This window comes from Myotis yumanensis, unplaced genomic scaffold, assembly GCF_028538775.1.
Source record: "Myotis yumanensis isolate MYYU_CA2020_CCGP unplaced genomic scaffold, mMyoYum1.0.hap1 SCAF_16, whole genome shotgun sequence".
In the NCBI taxonomy this organism is placed as follows: Eukaryota; Metazoa; Chordata; class Mammalia; order Chiroptera; family Vespertilionidae; genus Myotis; species Myotis yumanensis.
This window is the reverse complement of record NW_027223767.1, coordinates 14,423,095-14,446,630: the sequence shown is the minus strand read 5'-3', so window position 1 is coordinate 14,446,630 and position 23,536 is coordinate 14,423,095. Positions and strand designations below refer to the sequence as shown.

At 53.9% G+C, this 23,536-nt stretch overlaps 1 protein-coding gene across 2 annotated transcripts; it reads right to left on the bottom strand.

Annotated features, from left to right (window-relative positions):
* Window positions 1-58: 58 nt before the first annotated feature.
* On the bottom strand, window positions 59-23,199 carry KIF1C (kinesin family member 1C). 2 transcript variants are annotated; one of them, XM_070395468.1, is made up of 23 exons: window positions 23,014-23,199; window positions 21,202-21,322; window positions 20,859-20,991; window positions 20,369-20,445; window positions 19,882-20,061; window positions 19,230-19,295; window positions 18,219-18,397; window positions 18,020-18,131; window positions 17,493-17,570; window positions 17,268-17,333; window positions 17,103-17,178; window positions 16,552-16,630; window positions 16,192-16,337; window positions 15,242-15,411; window positions 14,998-15,077; window positions 14,796-14,871; window positions 9,652-9,731; window positions 8,724-8,818; window positions 5,251-5,334; window positions 4,673-4,859; window positions 4,468-4,540; window positions 3,043-3,657; window positions 59-1,281 (listed from the first exon to the last, which is right to left on the bottom strand). In XM_070395468.1, exons 3-23 carry the CDS (start codon window positions 20,962-20,964, stop codon window positions 598-600), a joined length of 3,309 nt encoding a protein of 1,102 aa, XP_070251569.1. In that variant the 5' UTR covers window positions 20,965-20,991; window positions 21,202-21,322; window positions 23,014-23,199; the 3' UTR covers window positions 59-597. The 2 variants fall into 2 exon arrangements, with proteins under 2 accessions (XP_070251569.1, XP_070251570.1); XM_070395469.1 differs by lacking the exon at window positions 21,202-21,322.
* Between the last annotated feature and the right edge of the window lie 337 nt (window positions 23,200-23,536).

Genomic DNA, 23,536 nt, shown 5'->3' with positions numbered 1-23,536 from the left:
CCTTATATAATCGACACCTCCATTAGACACCATAACCAAACAACCACCAGCCACAAGCTCCGTTTGCTATCCTTTATTGAAGGGTCCCACACCCTCATGGGACCCCAGCCAAACCAGAAACCAGACAGGCCCTCCATTTATTGCAGGAGGCCTAGAAGGGGAGGGGAATGACTCATGATCCCACCACACCTCCCTGGAAACAGAAACCACCACAGACAGACAAGGGCCGGGGAAGAGAACGTGCCTCACTCTAGGTTCTCTCCCCATTGCGCCCACTTGAAAAGAAAGTCAAACACTGGTTACACAGCACCCCAGCCCCGCCCTCCCATAGCAGCGTTTGTGGGACTCCCCTCTGCAAGGGGCGGCCCCAGGCAGCTTCCCGTGCTCTTCCTTCACTTTGGTTTGCTCCTGGCATCTCCGTGCCCTCTTCCTTCCTTCAGCCTCCGGCCCATCACCTGGTCATCTAGCACCTACTCGAACCTTCTCTCTCCTCTCTAGGGCTTCCCTGCCCCAAGGCTTCTGGGGAAGCATCGTCTCAGGCATCTTCTCTCCTCCCAGCAAGGGGCCCACCAGGCCCCCTCTGCCCAGGACGTGGACTCACACGGCTGCCCCGCTCTCCTTGAGGTCAGGGGCTGAGCGCTGCCGTCTCATTCGTGGGGGAGTAGTGTATGGGGGGTAGCGGGGGCCCGGGGGCCTTTGGGCCGGGTACGGTTGGGGCTGCTGGGGATAATAGTTGTGCTTTTTAGGCTGGAAGTGCTGAGGTTCAGGCTGTGCAGCACCCCCTCCCCGGGATCGGCCCCCTCCATCCAGGGAATTCCTGCGGGGACGGTGGGACCTTCGGGGACTTGGGGGCCTGCGGGCAGGGGTGACCACTGGGGGAGTAACCTCCTCAGGGGGTTGGGGTGGCGCTGGGGCCTCCCCGCTCCCCATCCCTGGCCAGGACTCCCGGTGCTGGGGGTTGCTCTTGAAGGGGAAGCGCAGCTTACAGTCGTGAGGGGGCACAAAGCGGGCGGGGGGCCTGCGCAGCCCCCCACCCCGGCCCCCAGAGCCCTGCAGTCCTTGCAGCCGCAACTGCTCCTGCTTGAGCCAGCGAAGGCGGCCACGACGAAAGGCAGGGTCCTCCTCCATCAGCCGTGACACCCGCTCCCAGCTGGACAGGGGTGGCGAAGTAGACCGGGCTGCGGGCCCGTGGTCATTGGGGGCTTCCTCCTCTACTACCTCTGACCCTGGGGACGTGGCCCAGGTGGCCTCACTGGCTTCTTCATTCTCATCCTCATGATCCTGGGAGGAAAAGAGGGGAGAGAAGAGAGGGAATGTGAGAAGAGCCGAGTCTCCTGAGCACAGCGGGTTTGGGAGAAGTCAGAAGTCCCTGAGTGGCCGGGTGTCAAGGGGTTCCCAGAAGGGCTTGGAGACAGGGAGCTAGAACAGTGGTTTAGGAGCACAGGCCCGGGAGCCAGGGGGTCTGAGCTCAATGCAGGTCTGCCCCTTCACAGCTGTGTGGTCTGGAACTCGGCTTGTCACCTCTGTGCCTCAGTCTCTTCATGTGTAAGATGAAGTCAATAGTAATAATAGCTACTGCATAGGGTTGTTTTAAGAATTAAATGAATTAAACAATGTAAACTTTTTAGAATAGTGCCTGATACACAGTAGGCACTCAGCAAACAGAGCTGAATAAATAATGTGCCTTGGGTATATGGCAGTCAACAAAAAGGGAAGAACAAGACTTGCCACCATTTTAGTGGTGAGACAGTTGATAAATAAGAAAAATTATAATATGGTACATATATTATAGCTCAATAAAAGTTAAATGTAAGTGTACATATTTAAACTACTTAGTATACATTACCCATATCATCTATATAAGTGCATACATTACACAATATACTTTATATAAATTATACATATTGAGATAAAGAAGAACAGAACGAGGAAGGGGGATGGGAGGCCTGGGTGAGGTGGCTGCAATGAATCGCCAGAAAGGGATTTACTGAGAAGTTACCCTTACAGGAAACACCTGAAGGAAGTGAGGGGCAAGCTGTGAGACTTTCATGGGGAAAGGCATCCAGCAGAGGGAACAGCAGGTACAAAGGCCTTGAGGTAGGAGTACGCCCAGCAAGTAAGCCAGAGCGGCAGGAGTGGAGAGAGCGAGAGAGGGAGCTGTGTTGGATAAGTAAGCCTTCAGTAGCCACGAGCTGCTGTGGAAGCCTGCCTGCGGCCTCCATCAGAAGGCAAGCTGGCAGAGCAGCAACCATGTCTGCTGGGTAGCCCCAGTGGCTAGCACAGAGCCTGGTACACAGTAAGCACTCAAGTACTTATTTATTGAGTGGATACATGCAAATGAGGAATCAGTGATAACGCTCCCTCGCAGGGCTGTTGTGAAGATTAAATGTGGTGACACAGGAAAGTGCTCAGCACAGCAGCAACCACGGAATAAGTGGTTCCCCGTGAAGGGGAGGTTATGAGAACGCACATGTGAACATTCATCCAGCAGTAACTGAAAGTGCACTGTATCTCAGTGGTCCTGAAACTTTATTATAGCTCAGAAACACCTGGGTACTTGTCATAAGTGCAGATTCATCCCCAAAGATGCTGATTCGGCCCTAACCAGTTTGGCTCAGTGGATAGAGCGTCAGCCTGCGGACTCAAGGGTCCCAGGTTCGATTCTGGTCAAGGGCAGGTACCTTGGTTGCGGGCACATCCCCAGTAGGGTGTGTGCAAGAGGCAGCTGATCGATGTTTCTCTCTCATCAATGTTTCCGACTCTCTATCCCTCTCCCTTCCTCTCTGTGAAAAATCAATAAAATATACTTAAAAAAAAAAAAAAAAAGATGCTGATTCAGTAGGTCTGAGGTAGGACCCAGGAATCTGCATTTTCAGTTAGTGCCCTAGTGACCGAGGCACATGATTCACCAACTACACTGAGAAAAGATCCTATACATGAATGACATTTCTGAAAGCAAGACGGGGAAGGCGGTTGGGAGGAGGTTCAGATTCTGAAAGGGGAAAGCTGAGGAGGGAGAAAGCCGGGCAAGGCCCTCTGTACCTGGGTCAGGGGGATGACCCTCTCCATGCGGAGCATGCGGTCCCGCAGGGCCTGCAGCTCCCGGTCCTTGCTGCTGTTCTGCAGCTTCACCTCCTGCAGGATCCCGGTCAGCTTGTCAATGTGCGCCCGAAGGTCCTCCACCTCTGCCCCGCGGGCTCCCTCCTCGCAGCCACCACCTCCACCTCCGCTGCCTTCCTCCTCGCCCACTGTGTCCCAGACATCCCGGGCCACGGCCCTCCAGGCATCCCCGGGACCCTCCGGCTTGCCATAGGTACGACACAGCTCCCGCATCTTGAGGGCGGCCAGGGCCTCGATCTCGGCCCGCCCGTGGCGGAAGTCAGCCAGGGCCACCTCATAGCAGATCTCCTTTACTGCCTGCATCTTCAGATCAGCCATGGTGGCCCAGCGGGGGTCTTTGCCCTGCAGCCGCCGACGCTGCGGGATCTGATACACCCTGCGTGGGGCCCGGCGCTTGCCACTGCTGGGCAGGCCACAGCGCTTGACGATGGTCTGGACTGTGGTGGGTGGCAGCTGCTCCCTCAAAGAGGAGATGAGCCTCCAGCTCTCTTCACAGGAGCGCTTGTCAGAGTCATCCCCACTGTCAGAGTCCGCGTACTGGGTGGGGCCAGAGAGAGAACAAATGGGGAGGAGGCTAAGGACGTCCCAAAACCCTTCAGTCCCAACAACACTGGAAACACCCATCAGAACCGCACACCCTTAGGTGGGCTGCTTAACCTCTGCTCATCCACGCAACAGAAATGATGCCACTATCTCCCTCACAGGTACAGTTTGAGGGTTAATGTACACCAAGTGTGGCAACAGTGGCTGGCCTAGAAAGTGACCAATAAGCATAAGCTGCAGCTATATCGTCTAGATTTCTTGCATATGTATTACTGCTCAGGATGAGGTTAAAGATTTAAAAGTCACCCTAGCCGGTTTGGCTCAATGGATAGAGCGTCGGCCTGCAAACTGAAGGGTCCTGGGTTCGATTCTGGTCAAGGGCACAGGCCCAGGTTGTGGGCGCGATCCCCAGTAGGGGGCATGCAGGAGGCAGCCAATCAATGATTCCCTATCATCACTGATGTTTCTATCTCTCTCTCCCTCTCCCTTCCTCACTGAAATCAATAAAAAAATAAAAATAAACGATTTAAAAGTCCATGTGAAAAGCAACCTTAAATGAATAATAGGAGAGGTAGGTGCCGCAGGATAGGCTGGAGTCTGGGAAGCCCTGGGAGAAACTCCAGTTCCCTGCAGTGTCCTGCGGGTCACATTTCTCTCACAACCGTTTCCTCCTAGACACCACCCCCACCCGTCTCCATGCCCACTCCTCACTCTGGCTACAGTGTGCACCAATTGCGGAGTCAGGCTGCAGCGCTGCCAGCCTGTCTCCTGCCCCTGCACCCCACATGCCTGCCAACTCCTCACCAGTCGCTGCTGCTCCAGCAGAAGGTCAGCCTCTTCCTTCTCTTTCCGGTACTGATTCTCCAGGTCCTGCAGCCTGGGGTGGGGAAGAGAGAGGAAGGCTTTGTGAGATTATGGAGCCACCTCAATGGGTGTCCAACAGCAAGATGCTGGGGGCCTGGAGGAACAGCCTAGAGGGCCCGGGGCCTGGAGCACCCCCTCCTCGCACCTCTTCTCCATCTCCAGCTTGATGTCAATGCCTTGCTGCTCCAGCAGCTCCTTCTGGGCAAAGTTCCAGTCCACGGGCTCAGAGGGTGGTCCTGGGGGTGGGGGGACCCCTCGCTCCCGTTCCAGCCGTGCCTGCTCCGGGTGATTGAAGCGGAAAACGTGGTTCTTGCCCATCACAATCCTATTCCCTGGAGATGGGAGGAGGGGAAAGTGGACTCGCTCCCCCATGGCAGCAAACTCATCCCCGTGCCCAAGACGTGCAAGGTCTTGCCCACAAGTCCCCGGGCCCTGACACCAGCTCTCTCATCATGCCAAGCCTGAGGGTGGTCTAAGCCCAGGCTCCTCCGGCTGGCACCAGGAACCACCGCCCTGGGGGAGTTGGGCATCCTGTTCCTGTTTGCCTGGGCAGCAAGAGAAACCAAAAGCTGACTCCTTGATCTTCACTTCCCAGTCCCTTCTTCACACCCCACGCTGCTCCCTAGTTCTCTCTGGGTGCTGCCTAAGGTTCACCAGGAAGCGCAGCCCTAGCACTTCCTCTGCACACATGCCCAGCACCCTCCCTCTGAACACTTCCTCTACCTGACTTCAGCACCAGTGGCTCGGTCACAAGTTTCCCATTGACATAGGTCTCGGCTCCTTCACAAGGCTCCAGGGTGACCACCACTAAGGGAGAAAGGAAATGAAGCGATTAGACCCTGGGAACAGGAGGGTTATGGTCATACTCCCATCTTGCATTACCCCCCCAAAACACATGCATCCCCAGTCCCACCCCCCCAGTACCTGTTAGGGGTGTCATGGCCCCTCTGGTGGCAGGCAGCAAGGGAAAGGAAGAGCAGAAGGAGGGTTAGCGCCCCAGCTGGAATTCCCAGGAGCCTCTGCAGGAGTGCTGTACTCACCCACCACCATCCTCCCCACAGCAGCTTAGCAAACCAGTAATTCCCGGCCAAATGGTCATCGGGCCCTGTCATTCCTGCCTTCCAGATGTCCATCCCTTCCTTTCCAACTAGCATTATCCCGGGGTAGGCCTGGATTCCTCCAGCAGGCCCCTAGCCCACTCCTGTCTGATGCACCTTACAAAACACTACCGGACTAATCTGCTCAAGCCACAGCCAACCAACAGATCACTGTCCTCACAGGACAAGGTAAAGTCAACCCAACCCAAACACTTATCGAGGTGCTCCTCTGAACAAATCACCAAGCCCACTGCTTGCCGAGACACAAAGATGCCTGAGGCAGCTTCCTGTCTTCCTGTTGTCACAGAGAGAGGCCTGTATCCCAAAAATCCAGGCTTTGCAACTCTTGAGCTGAGGGACACTGAGCAAGTCATCCAACTCCTGTGAGCTATAAAATGTGATCATCAAAGACCTCCCATTCCATAGCTCGCAGATGTTAGCTCAGAGTGGCTGAAAGCCCAAATAAAGCGATATGCAAACGTGAGTTATTATTTATGCTGGAAGTAATAGAGAAACTGGAGTGAATTGTAAAATAAGGCAGAGATGGTGCCGAAACCGGTTTGGCTCAGTGGATAGAGCGTCGGCCTGCTTACTGAGAGGTCCCAGGTTCGATTCCGGTCAAGGGCATGTACCTGGGTTGCGGGCACATCCCCAGTGGGAGATGTGCAGGAGGCAGCTGATCAATGTTTCTCTCTCATCGATGTTTCTAACTCTCTATCTCTCTCCCTTCCTCTCTGTAAAAAATCAATAAAATATATTTTAAAAAAATAAATAAATAAGGCAGAGATGGGACTACTGATACCGTGGGAGTCAAAGAAAGCAGAGAGAAACTCAGCTTAGACAAGAGGACTAGAAACGAGTATGGGAAAGCAGCGATTTCTGAGCTGATGCTTGACAAGACCCTCAAATTTCAAGGGGAAGACATGATGGAGAAGAAAAAAAAGACAGAGAAAGAGGCATCACCATATGCCCCAGAACAACAATGAAAGAAGGCAGCAGAGGAGAGGATGGTGTGCCTGTACTGGGTACCAGTCTATGCCCAACCTTATTCCCTGTCATGCCCCAAAATTCAATCACCCATTCCACACACATACTGCATCCCTACTATCTGCCAGGCACTATCTGTGGTCATGGAAATGCAGTAGAAATAAAACCCCAAATCCCTGCTCTTACAGAGCTCACTTCCAGGTGGTAAGAAAGACGGCAAAGGAATAAGTCAGGAGGTAATCTCAAGTCAGGAGGATAGGTGTAACAGAGGAAAATGGGTTCGGGCAAGGAGAGGATTTTGCCACAGCTGGCCAGGACAGCCTTCTCCATGTCCATGAACTCACAGCAATCCAGCAATCCGTACTAAGGCAGCCCCGACCAGAGCTCACAGCACAGCTCCGGAGCCTGCCACGCTATATTCAAAACTAGTTCTGCCATCGTCTAGTCATATTGGTCTTGGGCAAATTCCCTAACCCTGGGTCTCAGTTCCCTCACAGGAGCTGCATGAGAAAAAGCAAAGGCACGCAGTAGATGGTCAGAGGTAACTATTCTTCTAGGTTTGCGCCCACCTCCTCTGCCTGTCTTTGGCCAAGTCTTCAATCTGCTCTAAGAACAGAGGCACAAATGGATGGAACCTTTAGGGCCCCCGATGTTTGGGACACAGATTCATCAGCTGCTTTTACTGATGAAACTAATGGTTTTTCACCTGTCATCTCTCAAAACACACTCTGAGCTCCTGAGGGTGGGCTCGCTCCGCGTGCCTGGGATGACTTGAGGGAACCTCAGAACAGGAACTCAGCAATAACTCAGTGGGCTGGACTGAGTCAACAGCTTTTAGCCCATATGCTGCCACTAGGGACCTGAACCAGACCAGAACGATGACATGAATCTGCTGACCCAACCTGACCTGGGGTGGTGAACACACAATACAATGTACAGATGATGCACTGTGGAACTGTATGCCTGAAACCTATACAATTTGATTAACCAATGTGACCCAACAAGTTCAATTTAAAAAATAAAAATAATCTGCTGACCCTGAACCAACTGCAGCCCAATGGGCATGTCTTATAAACCTGAACTGCAAGCCACACAACAGTGTCTTTTCTTATTTTTAAAAACGTGCTGACATTGCTTGTCCCATCTCCCTGTGCCTTCAAAAGCATCAGACTAGGCACTCCTTTCAGATTTGTGAGACACAAGATACGAGTTCAAGGTGATGAAGAGCTCATGTGTAACATCTGCCACCCTGCCCAGCACATTTCCTACAGCTCAACTTCACTTGGGCCTAACTGAACACAAATCATTGCATTTTTTTAAATGACTCATCAAGAACAAAATGGTGACCTCAAAATACACCCTGAACCTCAGGAGCATTGTTTTGTTGATGTCAGACAGGCTACTACCTTCACGCTTTGGGCTTGTGATTCTTAAAAGCTTTTGCAGCTATGGCCATAGAGAGGGAAAAAAAATCTCTGAAAGTTTTGAAATCAAAGGGATACATGGGCCAATTAACTCCCTGAAACCATTGCAGTCATAGCTGGATAGATATACACATTTTCCAGAGATAAATTCAGATAGCCCACTGGAACAAATATAATTTTCCATAAAAAATGACCAGGATGGCCGAAACCGGTTTGGCTCAGTGGACAGAGCATCGGCCTTCGGACTGAAAGGTCCCAGGTTCGATTCTGGTCAAGGGCATGTACCTGGGTTGCGGACACATCCCCAGTGGGAGATGTGCAGGAGGCAGCTGATCGATGTTTCCCTCTCATCGATGTTTCTAACTCTCTATCTCTCTCCCTTCCTCTCTGTGAAAAATCAATAAAATATATTTTTTAAAAAATGACCAGGATGCTGTTTTAGGATAAAAAGTCAAGAAAGAAGCCTCTGGACCCTCGCCACGCGCTGCCCCTTGCAGCACTTGGGGTGCGTGCATACAGCCGGGCCCTTGACTTCCCTAATGCTTACCAGGAGCTCAAAGCCCCTGTGAGGGCGAGGACACGTGCCCTCTTACATGGCTGCACACCCAGTGCCCAATTCAGAGTGTGAAACATGGGCCCTGTCCCTCTCCTTGTCTGGCCACTCCACTCTCACTCCCTCAGCCATTACCTTCTCCGTCCGGCTGAGGGATGCTCCGGAACACACAGTGCTGCTCCCGAATGAACTTCCCGGTGAGCTTGATGTCCACATCTACCTGGCCGACCCTGGGAAAGCAATGGCCAACATTTCCTAAGCAGGTGTCGGACATTCACCAAGCCGCTTCTGAATGCCAGCTCTTCCCCATCTATAAGCCAAGTGTAATTATTTCTACGTCACAGATGAGGATGCTGAGGCTCAGAAAGTAAAGTAACTGGTCATGCCGCCCAGGAGGGGTGAGGCTGAGATTTGAACCCAGATCTGCCTGGCTCACAGTAGAAGAGAAAAGGGAACCTGGAGGGGATGGGCCTCCCATCATCCTTAGAGCTCGTCACCCTGAGGGCTCACTGCCTACCATGGACAGCTAGTAAATGCCTGTGGTGAGACAGAAAGGGGCACCCTCACCTCGTTAACTCCAAGAGGTGACCTCAAAGGCACGGAGCCCCAGGGATTAGCATTAGCCATGCGGCCACCTGCAGCACAGGCACTGCCCCTAAACAATGAGGGCCTGGGACCAGGATTCCCTCTACCCCACAGGGAGGGTCCCATCAAGGGAGGCCAGGCAGTGGTGCTAAGGGCCAAAAATGTGGTGGTCTGGATTCCAACCCCCGCCTGTGCTCTAAGTAGTCAGGAGCTATCCCCGAAGCACTGGGTCAGTTTGGTCCCAGGAGGCGTCTCAGCCAAACCGAAGTGGTGGGTGAGGCAGGACAGCTGCTTCGCAGCCAGGATCAGCCACTTCTCAGAAAGCCTAGAAAGTGGGCAGAGCTGTGGAGCCAGCCGTCCTGACGTCTGGGGTGCTTCCAGCAAGGTAACCAGGAAAGGGAGTCACTAATGTGGCCGTCCCTCTGCAAGTCACACCCCAAAAGGAGAGGCTGCCCCACAGGCACTGATTAAACACTACCTGGTGATGCCATCTTTGATGTGGTAGAGCAGACATTCTGACATCAGGGGGTCTTCATTCAGGTTCACCAGGTGGGGCGTCTGTGGGAAAACGGGGTCAGGGAAGGGATCCTGAGAGCCAGCCAGGAGGTGCCGCAGCGGACATCCCTCCCGGTTCCAGCACTGAGCCTGCTGCTCCTCCCCTCACTCGGAGAACTCTGCCCTCTCCTTACTCCCACTCCAATCACTTTCCGAACAGCCTAACCCACCCTCTCCTCATACATAAGGGGCCTAAAATAGCCCCCTCCATCTACCCCTTCCCAGGTCAGCAACCCTTCCTAAGGCCCCATTTCTTCAGCAGCACCTCGACCCACCCTCCTTGAAGCCTAGAATCCACCTGCCCTCGCCTCTGCTTTCCCTGTATTCCCTGTCCCCAGGTCTCATTTCTTCCTTCAAAACGTATCTTGCCACTTCTGGAGAGTACAAGAGGGGACTGGGTGAGAGGACTGGTACTTCCCACCTTTTATTACAGCTTCAATTTCTTAGGAGCATGGATTACTTTTACTTACAATCATAATTTAAAAATAAAAAGGGTCAGCTCAAGCCCAGGCCGGGTTGCTCAGTAGTTAGAGCATCGACCCACACACCAAAAGGTCTGGGATTCAATTCCCAGTTAAGGGCACGTACCTCAGTTGCAGTCTCTCTCACATCAATGTCCCCCTACCTCCCCTTCCCTTCCATTCTATCTAAAAGCAATGGAAAAATATCCTCAGGTGAGGATTTAAAAAAAAAAAACAGTGTCAGTTCAATTCAAAAGCATATAAAACAAACAAACCCCCTTTTCCCAGCAGACTCCCCAATCTTCCCTGGCCACTGCCCGTTCCCAGCCCTGCTTCACCTGGGGCCAAGGTCACACAGCAGCTGCCTGGTGCTGTCCCTGTCGAGCCCCCATCTAACGGGCTGATCATTATGTTGCTCCACATCAAAAACTCAGCCCATTCCCTTCCCCCAAAGCACCCTTTCCTGACTTGTTTCTATGGCAACACCCCATTCTCCCCAGCATGTAACTCTGGAAAGCACAGTACATAAGCCTTTTTCCCTCTACACCCCTCATGCCACTGCTGCCATCCTGGGGAGGTCTCCCTCCCTACTACCTGCTGCCTCGGTCTACCCTGCCGCAGGCCTGACTTCCTGCCGTCTCCAGGGGTCTCCCAGTATTCCTGCTCATGCTTCTCCACTCAGACCACCCCAGCTGGCACCCCATGCCCACCGGACTTAAGCTTGCTTTTTAAAAAAAAAAAAAAAAAAATATATATATATATATATATATATATATATATATATATATATATATATATATTTTATTGATTTCAGGGAGGAAGGGAGGAGAGAGATAGAAACATAAATGATGAGAATCACTGATGGGCTGCCTCCTGCACACCCCCTACTGGGGATCAATCAGCAACTAGGGCATGTGCCCTTGACCGGAATCAAACCTGGGACCCTTCAGTCCACAGGCCGACACTCTATCCACTGAGCAAAACCAGCTAGGGCTAAGCCTGCTTTTTATGCTAGCATCCGTGGGCCTCATCCGCATCAGGGTCCCAGCCCTCCTATCCCAGCCCCTTCCTGGGATCCCTCTCTCCTGTGTTCCCACCGAGTGGGACTGCTGAACACTTATTCCAGAAGACCTCCTTCATCCCTAAACATGCCTGGGAGCTCCTCCCCATGTTCCCAGCCCCACCCCTATCCCCACCTGTCCTAGTCATTCACTTCCCTCAGTCTGTCTCAAATGCTACTTCCTCTACGAAGCTCTCCCCTGCCTTCCAACTGAAGACAAGACCCTCTGCCTCCTTTCTACAAGAATTTACTTTCTAAAGACCCTGTGAAGTGCTAGGTGGGACACAGTGATGAAGCCACCCCCAATGCTGCTGTCCTGTCAGCAAGGAAATCAGTCAACTTGGGGAGATAAGACTTGGCAACGTTACAAGGGGAAAGGGATGCCTCACAGGAGAGTTTCTGATCTTTTCACATCTTCACTTAGTAATTCATTCACTCATTTGTTCCCAGGAGGTGAGTGCCACCATATCCTGGGCTGGGGGGAGGGTAGATGCAAAGATGAATAAAGTGAAGAACTGCAGGAACTCAGAGGAGGTTCAAGAGGACCTCGTGGAAAGGCAGCATGGGATCCGATCTTTGAGGACGAGGACGTGGACATGCAGAATGGAGAGCATTCCAGGTAAAAGAGGAGTGTGAGCAACAGCATGGAGGCATGAAAGCGCACCGTGTAGGGAAAAAGAGCCAATAGTCGGGCCCCATATTTCTTTGGGGACCCCTGAATGGTGATCCATGGTGGACATACCATGTATCCATGTGTCTGCCCCTCTACCCAGGCACCCCAATAATTCACTGCTGCCACACTTCCTCTTCTCCCAAGGGACTCTCACGCCCCTCCCAACACTGTAGTGTCAGGAACGCCAAACACTGATGGGCTCTGAGAGCAGAAAGTGATCCATCCCTTGGGAGAGGGGACATGATTGAGGACAGTGCTTTTCAATCTTTGTTCAGCCCTGGAGCCCTTTGTTCAAATGAAACCTTACCTAGAAGCCTAATATGTCAGGGAGATAAGCAGGGAGCCACTCGGATGAGGCTGGGGGTGGGGGACCCAGAGTTTGGTCCTCCCCCCGCCACCCTTACCCACTCCCACCCCTGTGAAAGCAGCACCAAGCCAGGTTTAAAAATCACCTAGTTAAGAAGGCCTGGTGGTGGGGGGTCCCAGAAAGAGGGAACTTTCCCTAAGTCTCTTGGCCCTCTCCAAGACCAACTACAGCCTCTCCCCTAGGACCACATTTCCTCACCCACCATTCCCAGGCGGGAGCCACCAAACCCATCTCCCCATCTGTAGTCTAACAGCTCCCCCTCCTAAAACATACATGTCTTTTAAACATATGAAAATATGTTCATCCTTACCACCTTGAGAAAATGCAAAAGTAAAACACCAGTTTACCAGATTGGCAAAGGTCAAAAATTAGAAGAGGGTGAGGATGTTGCTTCTGGGAGTATAAAGTGACATGGTTATTATCTTTGGAGTGCACTTTGGCAAAATAGATAGAAATTTCACATAGCTACTATTTGACCCAAATCGCCACTTCTAGGAATTTTTTTCCACAGATAACAGACCTATTTAAGACCAACCGTTATAATATTATTTATAATATTAAAAAATGGGATACAACCTAAATGACCATCAGCAGGAAACTGGCTAATTAAATTATCCTACACCAATAGGATATTCTGACACCACAAAAAAGAACAGACAGAATTTCAATGTTACATGAAAAAACAAAGTATAAAGTACTCAACCACTACTATTCCAAAGAGAGGTCATGTATGTAGGCACTTATGCCTGCATGCACACACACCTGCGTCTAATTATACAGAACACACGCTGCGTGTGCACTGGCTACCTCCAGAGCACGTCGGGACCTGGTAAGAGGGCTTGCCTGTGGGAGGGGAGCTGAGGGTGGGAAGGAAAAGGACTGCGTGAGGGTCTCTCTGGTAGATATCGCCTTTATAAGAATAATTACAAACAAAAAACAACACATCCCTGTTGGTGCCTGGGCTTCAGTAGGTGGCTTCCCTGTGCAGTGGAAGCCCTCCAGGGAAGAAACGCCCATCACATCTGCCTTTCACCCATTTCTACTTTTCCTCTAACCCTGCATCAGTGGTGGAAGCTCCTCAGGTACCAGTACCTCAAGGTGGCTGCAAGCTATGTTGAAAACACATATGTAGCTCCTCCCCCAGATGCAGACCTCAGAAGGACCCCAAGCCCTGAGTACTCACCCCTGGACCAGGTCCCTCAGTCCAGCCTGCCACCTTCCATCATCCACCCATAGCTCTCTCACTCCCTCACTGTGCCATAGGCCATGCAAAGCACACCCCTTTCTTTTCAGATCCCTGTCCAATGATCCCTGCTTGCTCAGCCTCCCAGACGGCCCTGATCTTATGAAACCAGGAGGGCCTTCTTCCAATAACCCACCACCTCTTCTAGGCAGTCCCGTGACCCTGTCTGCATCAGCACTGTATCTGACTTAGGTCCTGATCCTATTTTCCTTCGTAAAGTGGACCAAACAGATGTGGCTAGCTCTCCAGGGGACTGGGAATTCCTGACTTACTCCAACTGGCCTCCACGTCATCCCTTCATCAGTATGCCTGACCCATACAGCTGTGCCAGCTGTCTATGGCTAGCGTCCATTCTGATTGGTCCGTTCCTATGCTTTGCTGGTGTCTCCAGCTGAGCCTGATCACTCCTACCCTGTTTCCTTCCTTCCTTCCTTCCTCTCAGCAAAGATGTACTGAGCACCCGCTACCCACTACACACCAGCCACATGACACATGCGCCCCACCCACTGACACCTGTGTTTCCTTAGCCTAACGTTCTCTCTGCTCTTCGCTACTCCCAAATCCTGACCTTCGTTCACGCTCCATTTTCCAAACCACCTTCTCCAGGAAACCAGTTTCCATTCATCTACAGGCTGTACTGATGCTACCGTCTTTACGCCCCTCACTGCTCTGCAATCAACATCATACAGTTTGGTGCTTATTTCTTATCTGTTTCCAAGTTATCCTTTTTGAAATGTATTTTTAGCTAATTTTTTGAGTAGATACCATATGTACAGAGTACAGAAGTCAAATGATACAAAATAGTATACTGTGAATAAGTCTCTATCCAACCAACCTCCAACCTCCCAGGTCCTCTCCCTCTTTCCTGGGGCAACCACTGTAACCAGTTTCTTAACGAGATAAATTCCAGGCATGAATTCACATACACACATGTGAGGTTACGTTTGTAAATACCTAAATTCTAAGCAGCTCTTGAATCCCCCTAAGGGCAGGGGCCCTGTCACCCTTCTGGGTCCCTAGAGTCCCTGGCCACAGGCACTTACTGAGCACCTGCCTCTTTGGCTAACTGTCAGATGGAGGGAGAGAGAAGGCAGGGATGGACAGGCAACACAGAGAGAAGATGCAGGAGTGGGGACAGAGATGATGGGGGGACAATTCAGAGACCTCAGAGATCAGGGTTAGAACTTATCACTCTCCCACCCCCAACCCTCTTCTCTAAGCATCCAGGGTCTCCTAGGCCTCTTCACCCAACCACTCACTCACCTTCTTCGGAGAGAAGACACCCACGGTTCCCCCGTCCTCCCGGACAGCCACCCCCATCTCAGCCAGCAATGCTTCTCTGCAGGCCAAGAAACAAATGTTAGTCTTATCATCGCTACCCATGAACTGCTCCCCTAAAGAATCTGACCTTCCCTCCCCATCCCCCAGTCTTCCAAGGCTCCAGCTGTCCCCCCTCCCCTCATACCTCTCCATCCTCAGGGCTTCCGTCTTGCGTAGTTTCTCTTCCCAGGTCTCATTCAGTTCAGCTATGATCTTCTCTGTTTCCTGGGGGCATGAGGCAGACGGGGATCAGGACATTCTGGGACAAGCACCTACCGTGGGGCCCACGTCACTCCTGGGATTCCTTCCTCCTCTTCGACCCTGGCTTTAGAGAACTACACTCCCATCAGCCCCCAGGTCCCCAGTCCTGGCCAGCTCCAGCTTCCCACCTGCAGCCTCTCCATGGCCTCCTCAGGCCCAATCTGGGGCTCAGCATTGGGGGAGAATGATGGCTCCAGTTCCCCATTGTGTGTGGGGGGAGATGAGGGTGAAGCTGGGGAAGGGGGAGACGCTATAGCTGGCAGAGCACCTCCAGGACTCCCCTCATCCACCTTCAGGCCTGGGAAGGAGAAAGAAGGCAAAGAAGGAGGCTAAGGAAAGATGTAGCCGATTGGAAACGTAGAGAAGGCCTCAGAGAGGACCAGTCTATAAGGACTTCTGAAGACATCTGGTCAACCTCCAACAAACAGGAAGCCCTCCTACTGCAGCCTTAACAAATGGGCACCCAGTCTCTGCTTGCTCCCCTCTAAGGGTGGAGAGCTCATTACTGAACAAGGCAGTGAGTTCCTTCAATTGTTAGATGACTCACACTATCAGAAAGTTCTCAGCTATGCTGAGCTAAAATCTACCTCCGTTACAGGTGGCCATTGTTCCTGATCCTGCCTTCTGGGATAAGAGAGACTAGACTGTTTTTGTTTCTTTTTTTTACATTTACCTTATCCTTCTCTTACCAAGAATGGACACCCTATTTCCCCCACGGTGCCCCTCAGCACCCTGACTGTCCTCAATGGGATGGACTCAAATACTGAATTCGGAGTCAACACCTGACGCAGCCCATACAGTTCTACATCCTCGAGAATGGACATCGTTTGGTATCAGTGAGGCTAGGCAGTAAACTTTAGAAACCATCCCACTATTAACTGTTGTTAAGCTTATGTTTCACATGAACTTTTGCAAAACAGGGTAAGTCCCCGCTCCATATCTGTACCATGTCACCGAGGACACAAAGGGCTTCGTGGTCAGTGGTCCCTCCCTGGCCCCAGGACTGGGCAAAGGCAAATGAGGAGGGTTGAGGCAAGCCAAGGGGCGTCCCTGAGCTGCCCCTCCCTTGGAGCCCTACCTCCCAGAGCAGAGGCTGAGAGCCCCTGAGCCATCAGCAGTTCCCGCAGCCGCGCCACCTCCTCCTGCAGCTCCCGGATCAGCCGGGCATTAGGGTCCTCATTGATGATGGCATTGCAGCGGATCTGCTTGGTGCGGTCAGCATACCTGGGTGAGGAGGATTGGGATTGGTGAGGCCCAGACCCAGGTGACCTTAGTCTGCTGCCTGCTGCCTATTTCCCTCTCTCCCTCCCAGGTTTTAAAATACTGGGGCACAGTTGAGGGTCAACTCTGTCTGATGGGCAAGGTCCTGAACTACCTACCAGCCTCTGAGCTCCCCTGGCACTTTGCTTATGCTGTTTCCACCCCACCAGAGCCCCACCTGAGGGTGCTGAGAGTCTCCTCGTAATTGATGTCTGCGGGGCTCAGGGCTGCAATCATTGCTGTGCGTGAGTTCCCACCTATGCATGGAGAGGAGGGGAAAGCTGAAGCTGGGCTGGGTCCTAAGAAAAGTCATAGTGGGTCAGGGGGCCTTAGTGCCCTGACAGGGGTCTGACGGGCACTGTCCAACGTAGGGTGAAGCTAAGCATTGTGGAGCTACACATGAAATCTAGTAGCTAGAGGGAGCAGAGGTGAGGTCAAGGAGACGACAGACATCTGTGGGACAGAGAGCAGTAGGAGGAGGACGAAGTCAGCATTGGGTGTAGGATCAGAGAGGGGTCATGAGTGGCCAGGTGAGTGAGGCACTTGGCTTGGCAGGCAGGGTGTGGCCTTGATCTCAGCAACAGGACATTTTCAGAGGATGTTCCCCAGGTCAGGGGAGAGTCCATCGGACAATTGGAGAACTTGAGCATCTCGGGGTGGCAAGGGGACTTATCAAAGGGGGTTAGCAGAATGCAAGGTCAGCAAAGACAGAGAGGAGGAGCTCCTCACCCAAATTCTCCTTGAGTAGCCAGGTGAGCACAGAGTCCCTGTAAGGGATAAAATCCGACTTCCGCTTCTTTGATTGCTGGGGGACAGAAGAGGGGAGGGGGTCAGGTGGGCCATCCCCAGCGTCCCCTCACCCAGAGCCCCTTCTCTTCCCACCCCAGGTCTTACCATATCCGCAAGGGCAGAGATCACCTTCCCTAGAGTAGTCAGGGACTTATTTATATTGGCACCTTCCTGAAAAGCGATAAGGAATGTGAGGAATGAGGCCCTACTCTCCCACTCCAACCCACTTCCCCACCCTCCTCCCCGCAACCAGAGTCCCAGGTTAGGATGAGAGACCACTGCACACAGCCCCCAACACTACCCCTGTCCGCCCCTCCTAAGCCTCCTCACCTTCAGGCGCATGCCCCGGGCTCCTGAGGAGTCAGCCCGCTCACTCCCAGCAAGATCCACCAAACTGATCTTACTAACCTGAGTCAGAGGAAAGAGGTAGAGGTGACTGGGTCAGTGGGGTGGGGCAGGCAAATCAGCAGAACACCCAGCAAGGGAATTGGGCTGTTGGCACTGGATGGAGAAATGCAGGAGGGGACGAGGGAACAGGACAGGAGGAAATTAAATTTATTAAGATAATAATAAGGGACTGGTTATTCATCCATTTGTGCATTTATTTTGTTTATAGGTATTTACTTGCCCACTGTGTGCCAGAACAAGGTACAGTGGAATCCAAGCCCTGCCCTGAGAAGTTTAGTAAGAAGGACAAACAAGCAAATGGGAGATTGTACCCTATGATCTGAGAGGGGAAGGACAGAGACCTTTGGAAGCCTGGAGAAGGCACTCAAACCCAGCGTGGGCAGGGAGGAGGACACAAGGCCATTTCATGTTACTAGGTAGGGATAGTGGGGGGAGGGGGGGGTCCCCACCTTCTCTGAGTCCAGCCCAGTGAGCTGGTCATGGCAACGCTGTGTGAAGACAATGGTGAAGACAGCATGGGAACGGCTGCTGGTCTCATTCATATTGGTGGCAGCCACAGTCCTGGGGGAAAGGGAGTGGTCACTGGATCCCACCTCTCACCGTTCTAAGCCTGGCTCCCTTTCCCTCCACTCCACCGGCCCCCCTCACCTCGCCTTATTGCCACAGTCCATGAGATCGGCAATGTCTGCATAGGAGGTCACAGCCAATTTAGACAAGTCCTGCACGTAGGGGCCCAGGATGGGGTGCTCCCGGACCCGCAGAGCGCCCCGACTCTTGGGGTTCAAAAGGTCGCGTACCCGTTCACAATAGATCTCCATATAGCTCACCTAAGTGAAAGAAGAAAATAAGAAATAACAGTACGGTGATTACCAGAAGTAGAGGGGAGTGGGCGGAGGCAGAAGAGCGTATAGGGAGATAAATGGTGAAGGAAAACTTGACTTGCAGTGGTAAACACACAACACAACATACAGATGATATACAGGGTGTCCCAAAATTCACGCAAGAAGTAATTTTAACAGAAAACACAGGTTTATAATTAAAAATTGTAAATTTTTTATTGATTCATAAAGTATACAGTATAGGGTTATGTATGGAATAGCACATCGGGTAAATGGCCTCCACGACTTTGCTGGCACATACGCAAAGCCATGGTCTTCATTGATCTTCATTGTCCCTGCTCCTGGGCCATAATTGGTACTTGGTAATGCTTATCAAATTGAAGGGATTGAAATCAAAGGGCAACAGATATTAGAATCTGATTCAATAAACCAAGTAAAATTAGGCTTTTATTTTTTGTTGTTGTTAATGCTCAGGCAAAATTCAAATCTTGCATGAATTTTGGGACACCCTATATTACAGAATCATACACCTGAAATCTATATAACTATTAACCAATGTCACCCCAATAAATTCAATTTAAAAAAAACTGAACCACCCAACAACCTAGGACGGGGATCCCGCCATTATCATTTCATAGCTGAACATACTCAGCAGCTGAGAGATAAAATCATTTGCTCAAAGCCACCGTTAGTAACTGGCAGGACATGAATCTCAGGCTGGCTGACTCAGAGACTGCCCTTGGTCTTAACCACTCCTCTCTCCCCCTCTCTACGCAGGATCACCACACCCTCCCTCCTGCCCACCTAGACCCAGGCTTACCTCCACAGAATAGGAGAGCTCAGCGCTCTGGTTCTTACTAACACGAGAGAAGAGGTCTTCACAGAGCTGGAGAGGACACAGAAAAGCTGCTGTTCACAGGGCACCTGCGGCACCCAGCATCAGTCCAGGCCCTGTCCTAAGTGGTCCAGTTACACTCTAACTCAACCCTGAGGGAGGGGTCGTTCCCGTTTTACAGATGGGAAAGCAATCTCAGAGAGGTTGTCACAGCTAGCAAACCCAGGCCCTAACTCCAGAGCCTGTGTGCAAGGCCACTGCACCGCACAGCCAGGGAGAATTACGAGCATCTCTCAGTTATCCTCAGCTGGCTTCTTGTATACTCACCATGCTAACTACGGTACCCCAGAATACAGGGTAGGTATACTCACAGTGGCTATGAGACAAGGTAAATGTAAGTGGCAGAACCAGGGTTCAAACCAGAGCTCTCTGATGCCATAGCTTTGGCTCTCCTTACTGAGCCTTGTTGCTTCTGGAGGGTCCTGGATATCCAGGCTGCAGCCAACCCCTACCCACCATCACATTCCCTGTCACTAAGAGCCTCAGAGAGCCAGTTCTCTGCTCCTAACCCTTAGACCCCTTCGGGACAGCTGAAGATGCTTCCGCCCCGGCGGCCCTGCCAGGTCCCGGCAAGTACCTGGGGCACAATGCCCTGCTGCCCTGGCTCCTGCCGCCCCATCATGGTGTAGGATTTCCCAGCCCCGGTCTGCCCATAGGCAAAGATGCACACGTTGTAGCCTTCAAAGGCGTGGAGCAGCATCTCTTCTCCAATGTCCCGATACACCTGTTGCTGAGATGCAAACTGGGGGTCCTCAGCCTAGGTGGAAATGGAGCAGAGAAAGACAGCATGAGCCCTACATGGCTTTGTCCTTAGTGTCTAGGTTCCAGGAGGCTTGCCCCCACTGTCAGAGACTGCCCAAAGGTCCTGTGCGCTTCCCACCCCCATCACATCCTAATCATCCCTGGGGGTCCTACTCAATTTCCTGCTCCCAGTCACAACCCGTGTCCTACCTACCCCATCCCACCCAACCCACCACAGGTGCTATTCCCCTGCAATGCCGTCGCCCAGGACCTAAATCCCCTGTCCCTTGTTACTTAGCTCTTCCCCAGCCCAACAACCTTACCGAAGTGTGTGACCAGTAGGAGTAGTCAAAGGTGAAGCTTTTGGGGCCATCCTTGCTTTGTTTCGGATTGATGATGGCTGAGGGGGCAGCAGAGGGCAAAGGAAGGCCAAGGTCAGGTGCTCCCAACCTCTGCCCACTGCCCACAAGCCCCCGAATGCAGGCATCCTCTACTCCCTCCTCTGTCCTAGTTCATCTCTCCCCTTTAATACTCCCCACCCCCTCCCGCACCAAAGCTAATTTTGGCCTCCTAGGACCCGCCCCCACCAGACTGCCTCCTTGGATTGGGCAATGGAGGGCTCCAGGCCAGCATTCCCCCTCCCAGGGACTGGGAGCACGAAAGGCCAGCCCGCCCCAACCCCCACCCTTACAACTAGCACCTGCTCTGTGCTGGACACAGCCCTTCTCCGGGGTTCAGGCCAGCAGGACTAGCCTGCGTGGTGGGCCTGGCCCACCCGGCCTGTCCCCTGCCAGGCTCCTGGGACTCACTCACAGGTGGTGCTGCCCTGCATGCTGACCACACACTTGGCATCCTGGCTGGTTTCACGGGCATTGAAGGGCCGAACCCTCACTGCCACTTTCACTGAGGCACCAGTCATGGCTTCAGATACTCCCACCCTCCTCAGCTGGAGGACAGAGACACAGAGGTGGTTAGAGCTGCTGGGGGGACCCAGACATTAACTCCCAGCTTCTCCAAGAAACCAGTCTCTCCACCCCCCTTCCAGCTACCCAACCCCCCACGAACCCAGGTCCTAGTTCCCTGGCCTTCCTCCCAAATATTACTCTCCTCAGGGACTCCCAAAGGTATTCCTAGCCATATCCCAGCTCGCAGTTACCTGTCGTCCTGGCCCCAGACCAGGGGGGCTGTATCAGTTCTGGCTGCCACCGGCCCTCGTAGGGGGAGCCCCATCCTACACTTGGGGCCGGGCCACGCCAGCTGGGGCTGTGGGGGAAACCCTGGTTGTGGGGGAAGAGTGGTTAGGAGGCACCTGTAGCTCCAGAGGTGTGTTTGGGGTGGCATGACTGGAGAATAAGGGGTGGAGGGTAATGTCAGAAAAAGGAAGGATGGCTGTCCCTCTGGAGTGGCCGAATGCAATGTGAATCCAAGGGCAGAGATGGTGATATTTTTATTCCTCGTCACTCACAAGTGTGCTAAACGTCAGATAGAGGAGAGGCTGCACGGAGGGCAATTCTGAGAAAGGGACACATGGGCAGAGACCCTGCGGGTGGCAGGAAGGGGGAAGAGGAGGGGCAGAGAGTCACAGATACCAAGAAAACCAGAGACACAAGAGAGAAAGCAAAATCGAGGTCGTGCTATGAAGGAAATAATGGGAGGAAAAGGAAGGAGAGGCGCAGGCCAACAAACACAGAAATGGGAGGACAGACAGGGAAGAGAACTCCAGGGCAAAAGCACAAACGGGGAGCCCAGAAGAGAAGCAAAAGGAGAGAAAATCCTCAACACAAAACTACCCTAAAATCCCCACACAGGGTCAGGGTCGGGGTCAGCCAGGGCGAAGTGGCTGCCAGCTCCCACCAGGGCCACAACCCCCACACAGGGGCAGGGATTGCCAATGGGCAAAGTGCAAGGGCTGGAGGTACAGTCCAGGCCTGGGATCCGCAGGGCCTGTGGCCCCAAACCCCTCGCCCAGCCCCCAGCACTTCCTCCCCAGGATCCAGGACAATGGGCAGGGGAGGGCGGGGTCATCCTGCATCCATCCAGCCCGGGCTCCGGGTGGAGGAAGCCAGGATACCTGTCTTTATGGGGAAGGGAGGGTGACCCGGGAGTCTGTCTCCCTGAAAACGGGGAGACGGGAAAGGGGCAGGCAGGTCTCAGCCCCTGCCTGAGGCTAATGCTATGGCCTCCACTGCCCTGGGGAAGGTGCCAGACTGGAGCCCAGGAATGTGGGTGATCGGGTGCCCACACCCTGGGAGGAGAGGCTGAGCAGCCTACGCCCACGGAGACAGGGTGGAGAGTGTGAAGAGAGAGATCGGGGATGCTGGGGCCCCTTCTGGGACCCTAAAGGGCCTCAAACTGCTGTCATGTTGGTTGGGTCTCACCTCGCCGGCCTCGGGGGTGGGGGTGCAGAGGGAGAGGGCTGGTGTGTCCCGGGGCAGGAAGGGAGTAGCTGACATTAGAGGCTTTCCCAGGAAGAACAGCCCTGACCCCCGGACCCTGACCACACTGCGGGGGGAGGGGGGGGGCATGCAATGATGACGCCGAGGGGGCCAATGGAGCAGGGATCGGGATGGCACGGCTCGGGGATAGCGGGGGACAGGGCCAGGGGACAGGCAGGTCAGCCGGCGCAGCGTCAAGACGCAGTGGGTGCAGGGAGGGGCCACGACTGGGGAGGGGGTGACCCACCCGAACCGGAGCCCAAGGACCACCTGGACCCAGCCCGCCCGGCAGATCTCACACAGGCCCGGACCCCGGCCTTCCTGGGAGGCCGTGCGGACCCGTCCTCCGGTCCAGCCAACCGACGGCGGCCCGGGCCTGGCACCCCTCTGCGCCCCCGCGGGACCCATAGCACATGACCCGGCTCTGCAGCCAGCCGGCCCTCCCGGGTCGCGCACCCGAGGACCCCGCGCCCGCCCCCGGGCCCGACACATTCCTCCGCGGGCGTCCCTCCCTCCCCTCCCCCAGCTCTCACTTGGCGGCGGCGGGGCTCCCGGAGCGGCGGGCACGGCGCACAGAGACAAACTTCCCGGGAAGCGGGAGACGGGAGCGGGGCGATCGGGGCCGGTTCGGGGCTGCCCCGGCCCCTCGCCGGGTCCCCGGGCGGCGGGCGGCCGATTCACGCCCCGCGGGCGGCTGCAGAAGCGGCGCCAGCGGCCGGCGCCCGCCCGGGCAGCGCGAGCTGGGGCGGGAGCGAGGGGCGGGGAGCCGACGGGCGCGCGCACGCGGGCGGGCGGGGGCGCGCCGCCGGAGCAGGGCCCGGGAGAGACTGGAACGACTGTTAAAGGGGCAATGCCCTCGGGACTGTGGGCCCACCGGGCGGAGATGGGAAGCCAAGTTACAGTCGCCGAAGGGCGAGCTGGACGCCGGGAGTCGGGAAGGTTTCAGCGCCGGAGGAGCCAGAGCGCTGGGGGCGGACCCCGTAGGGGACCCAGGCCAGCCCCCGCGCACGCGCACGCGGCGGGGGCGCGCTCGGGGGCGGGGCCTCTCGCCGGGCC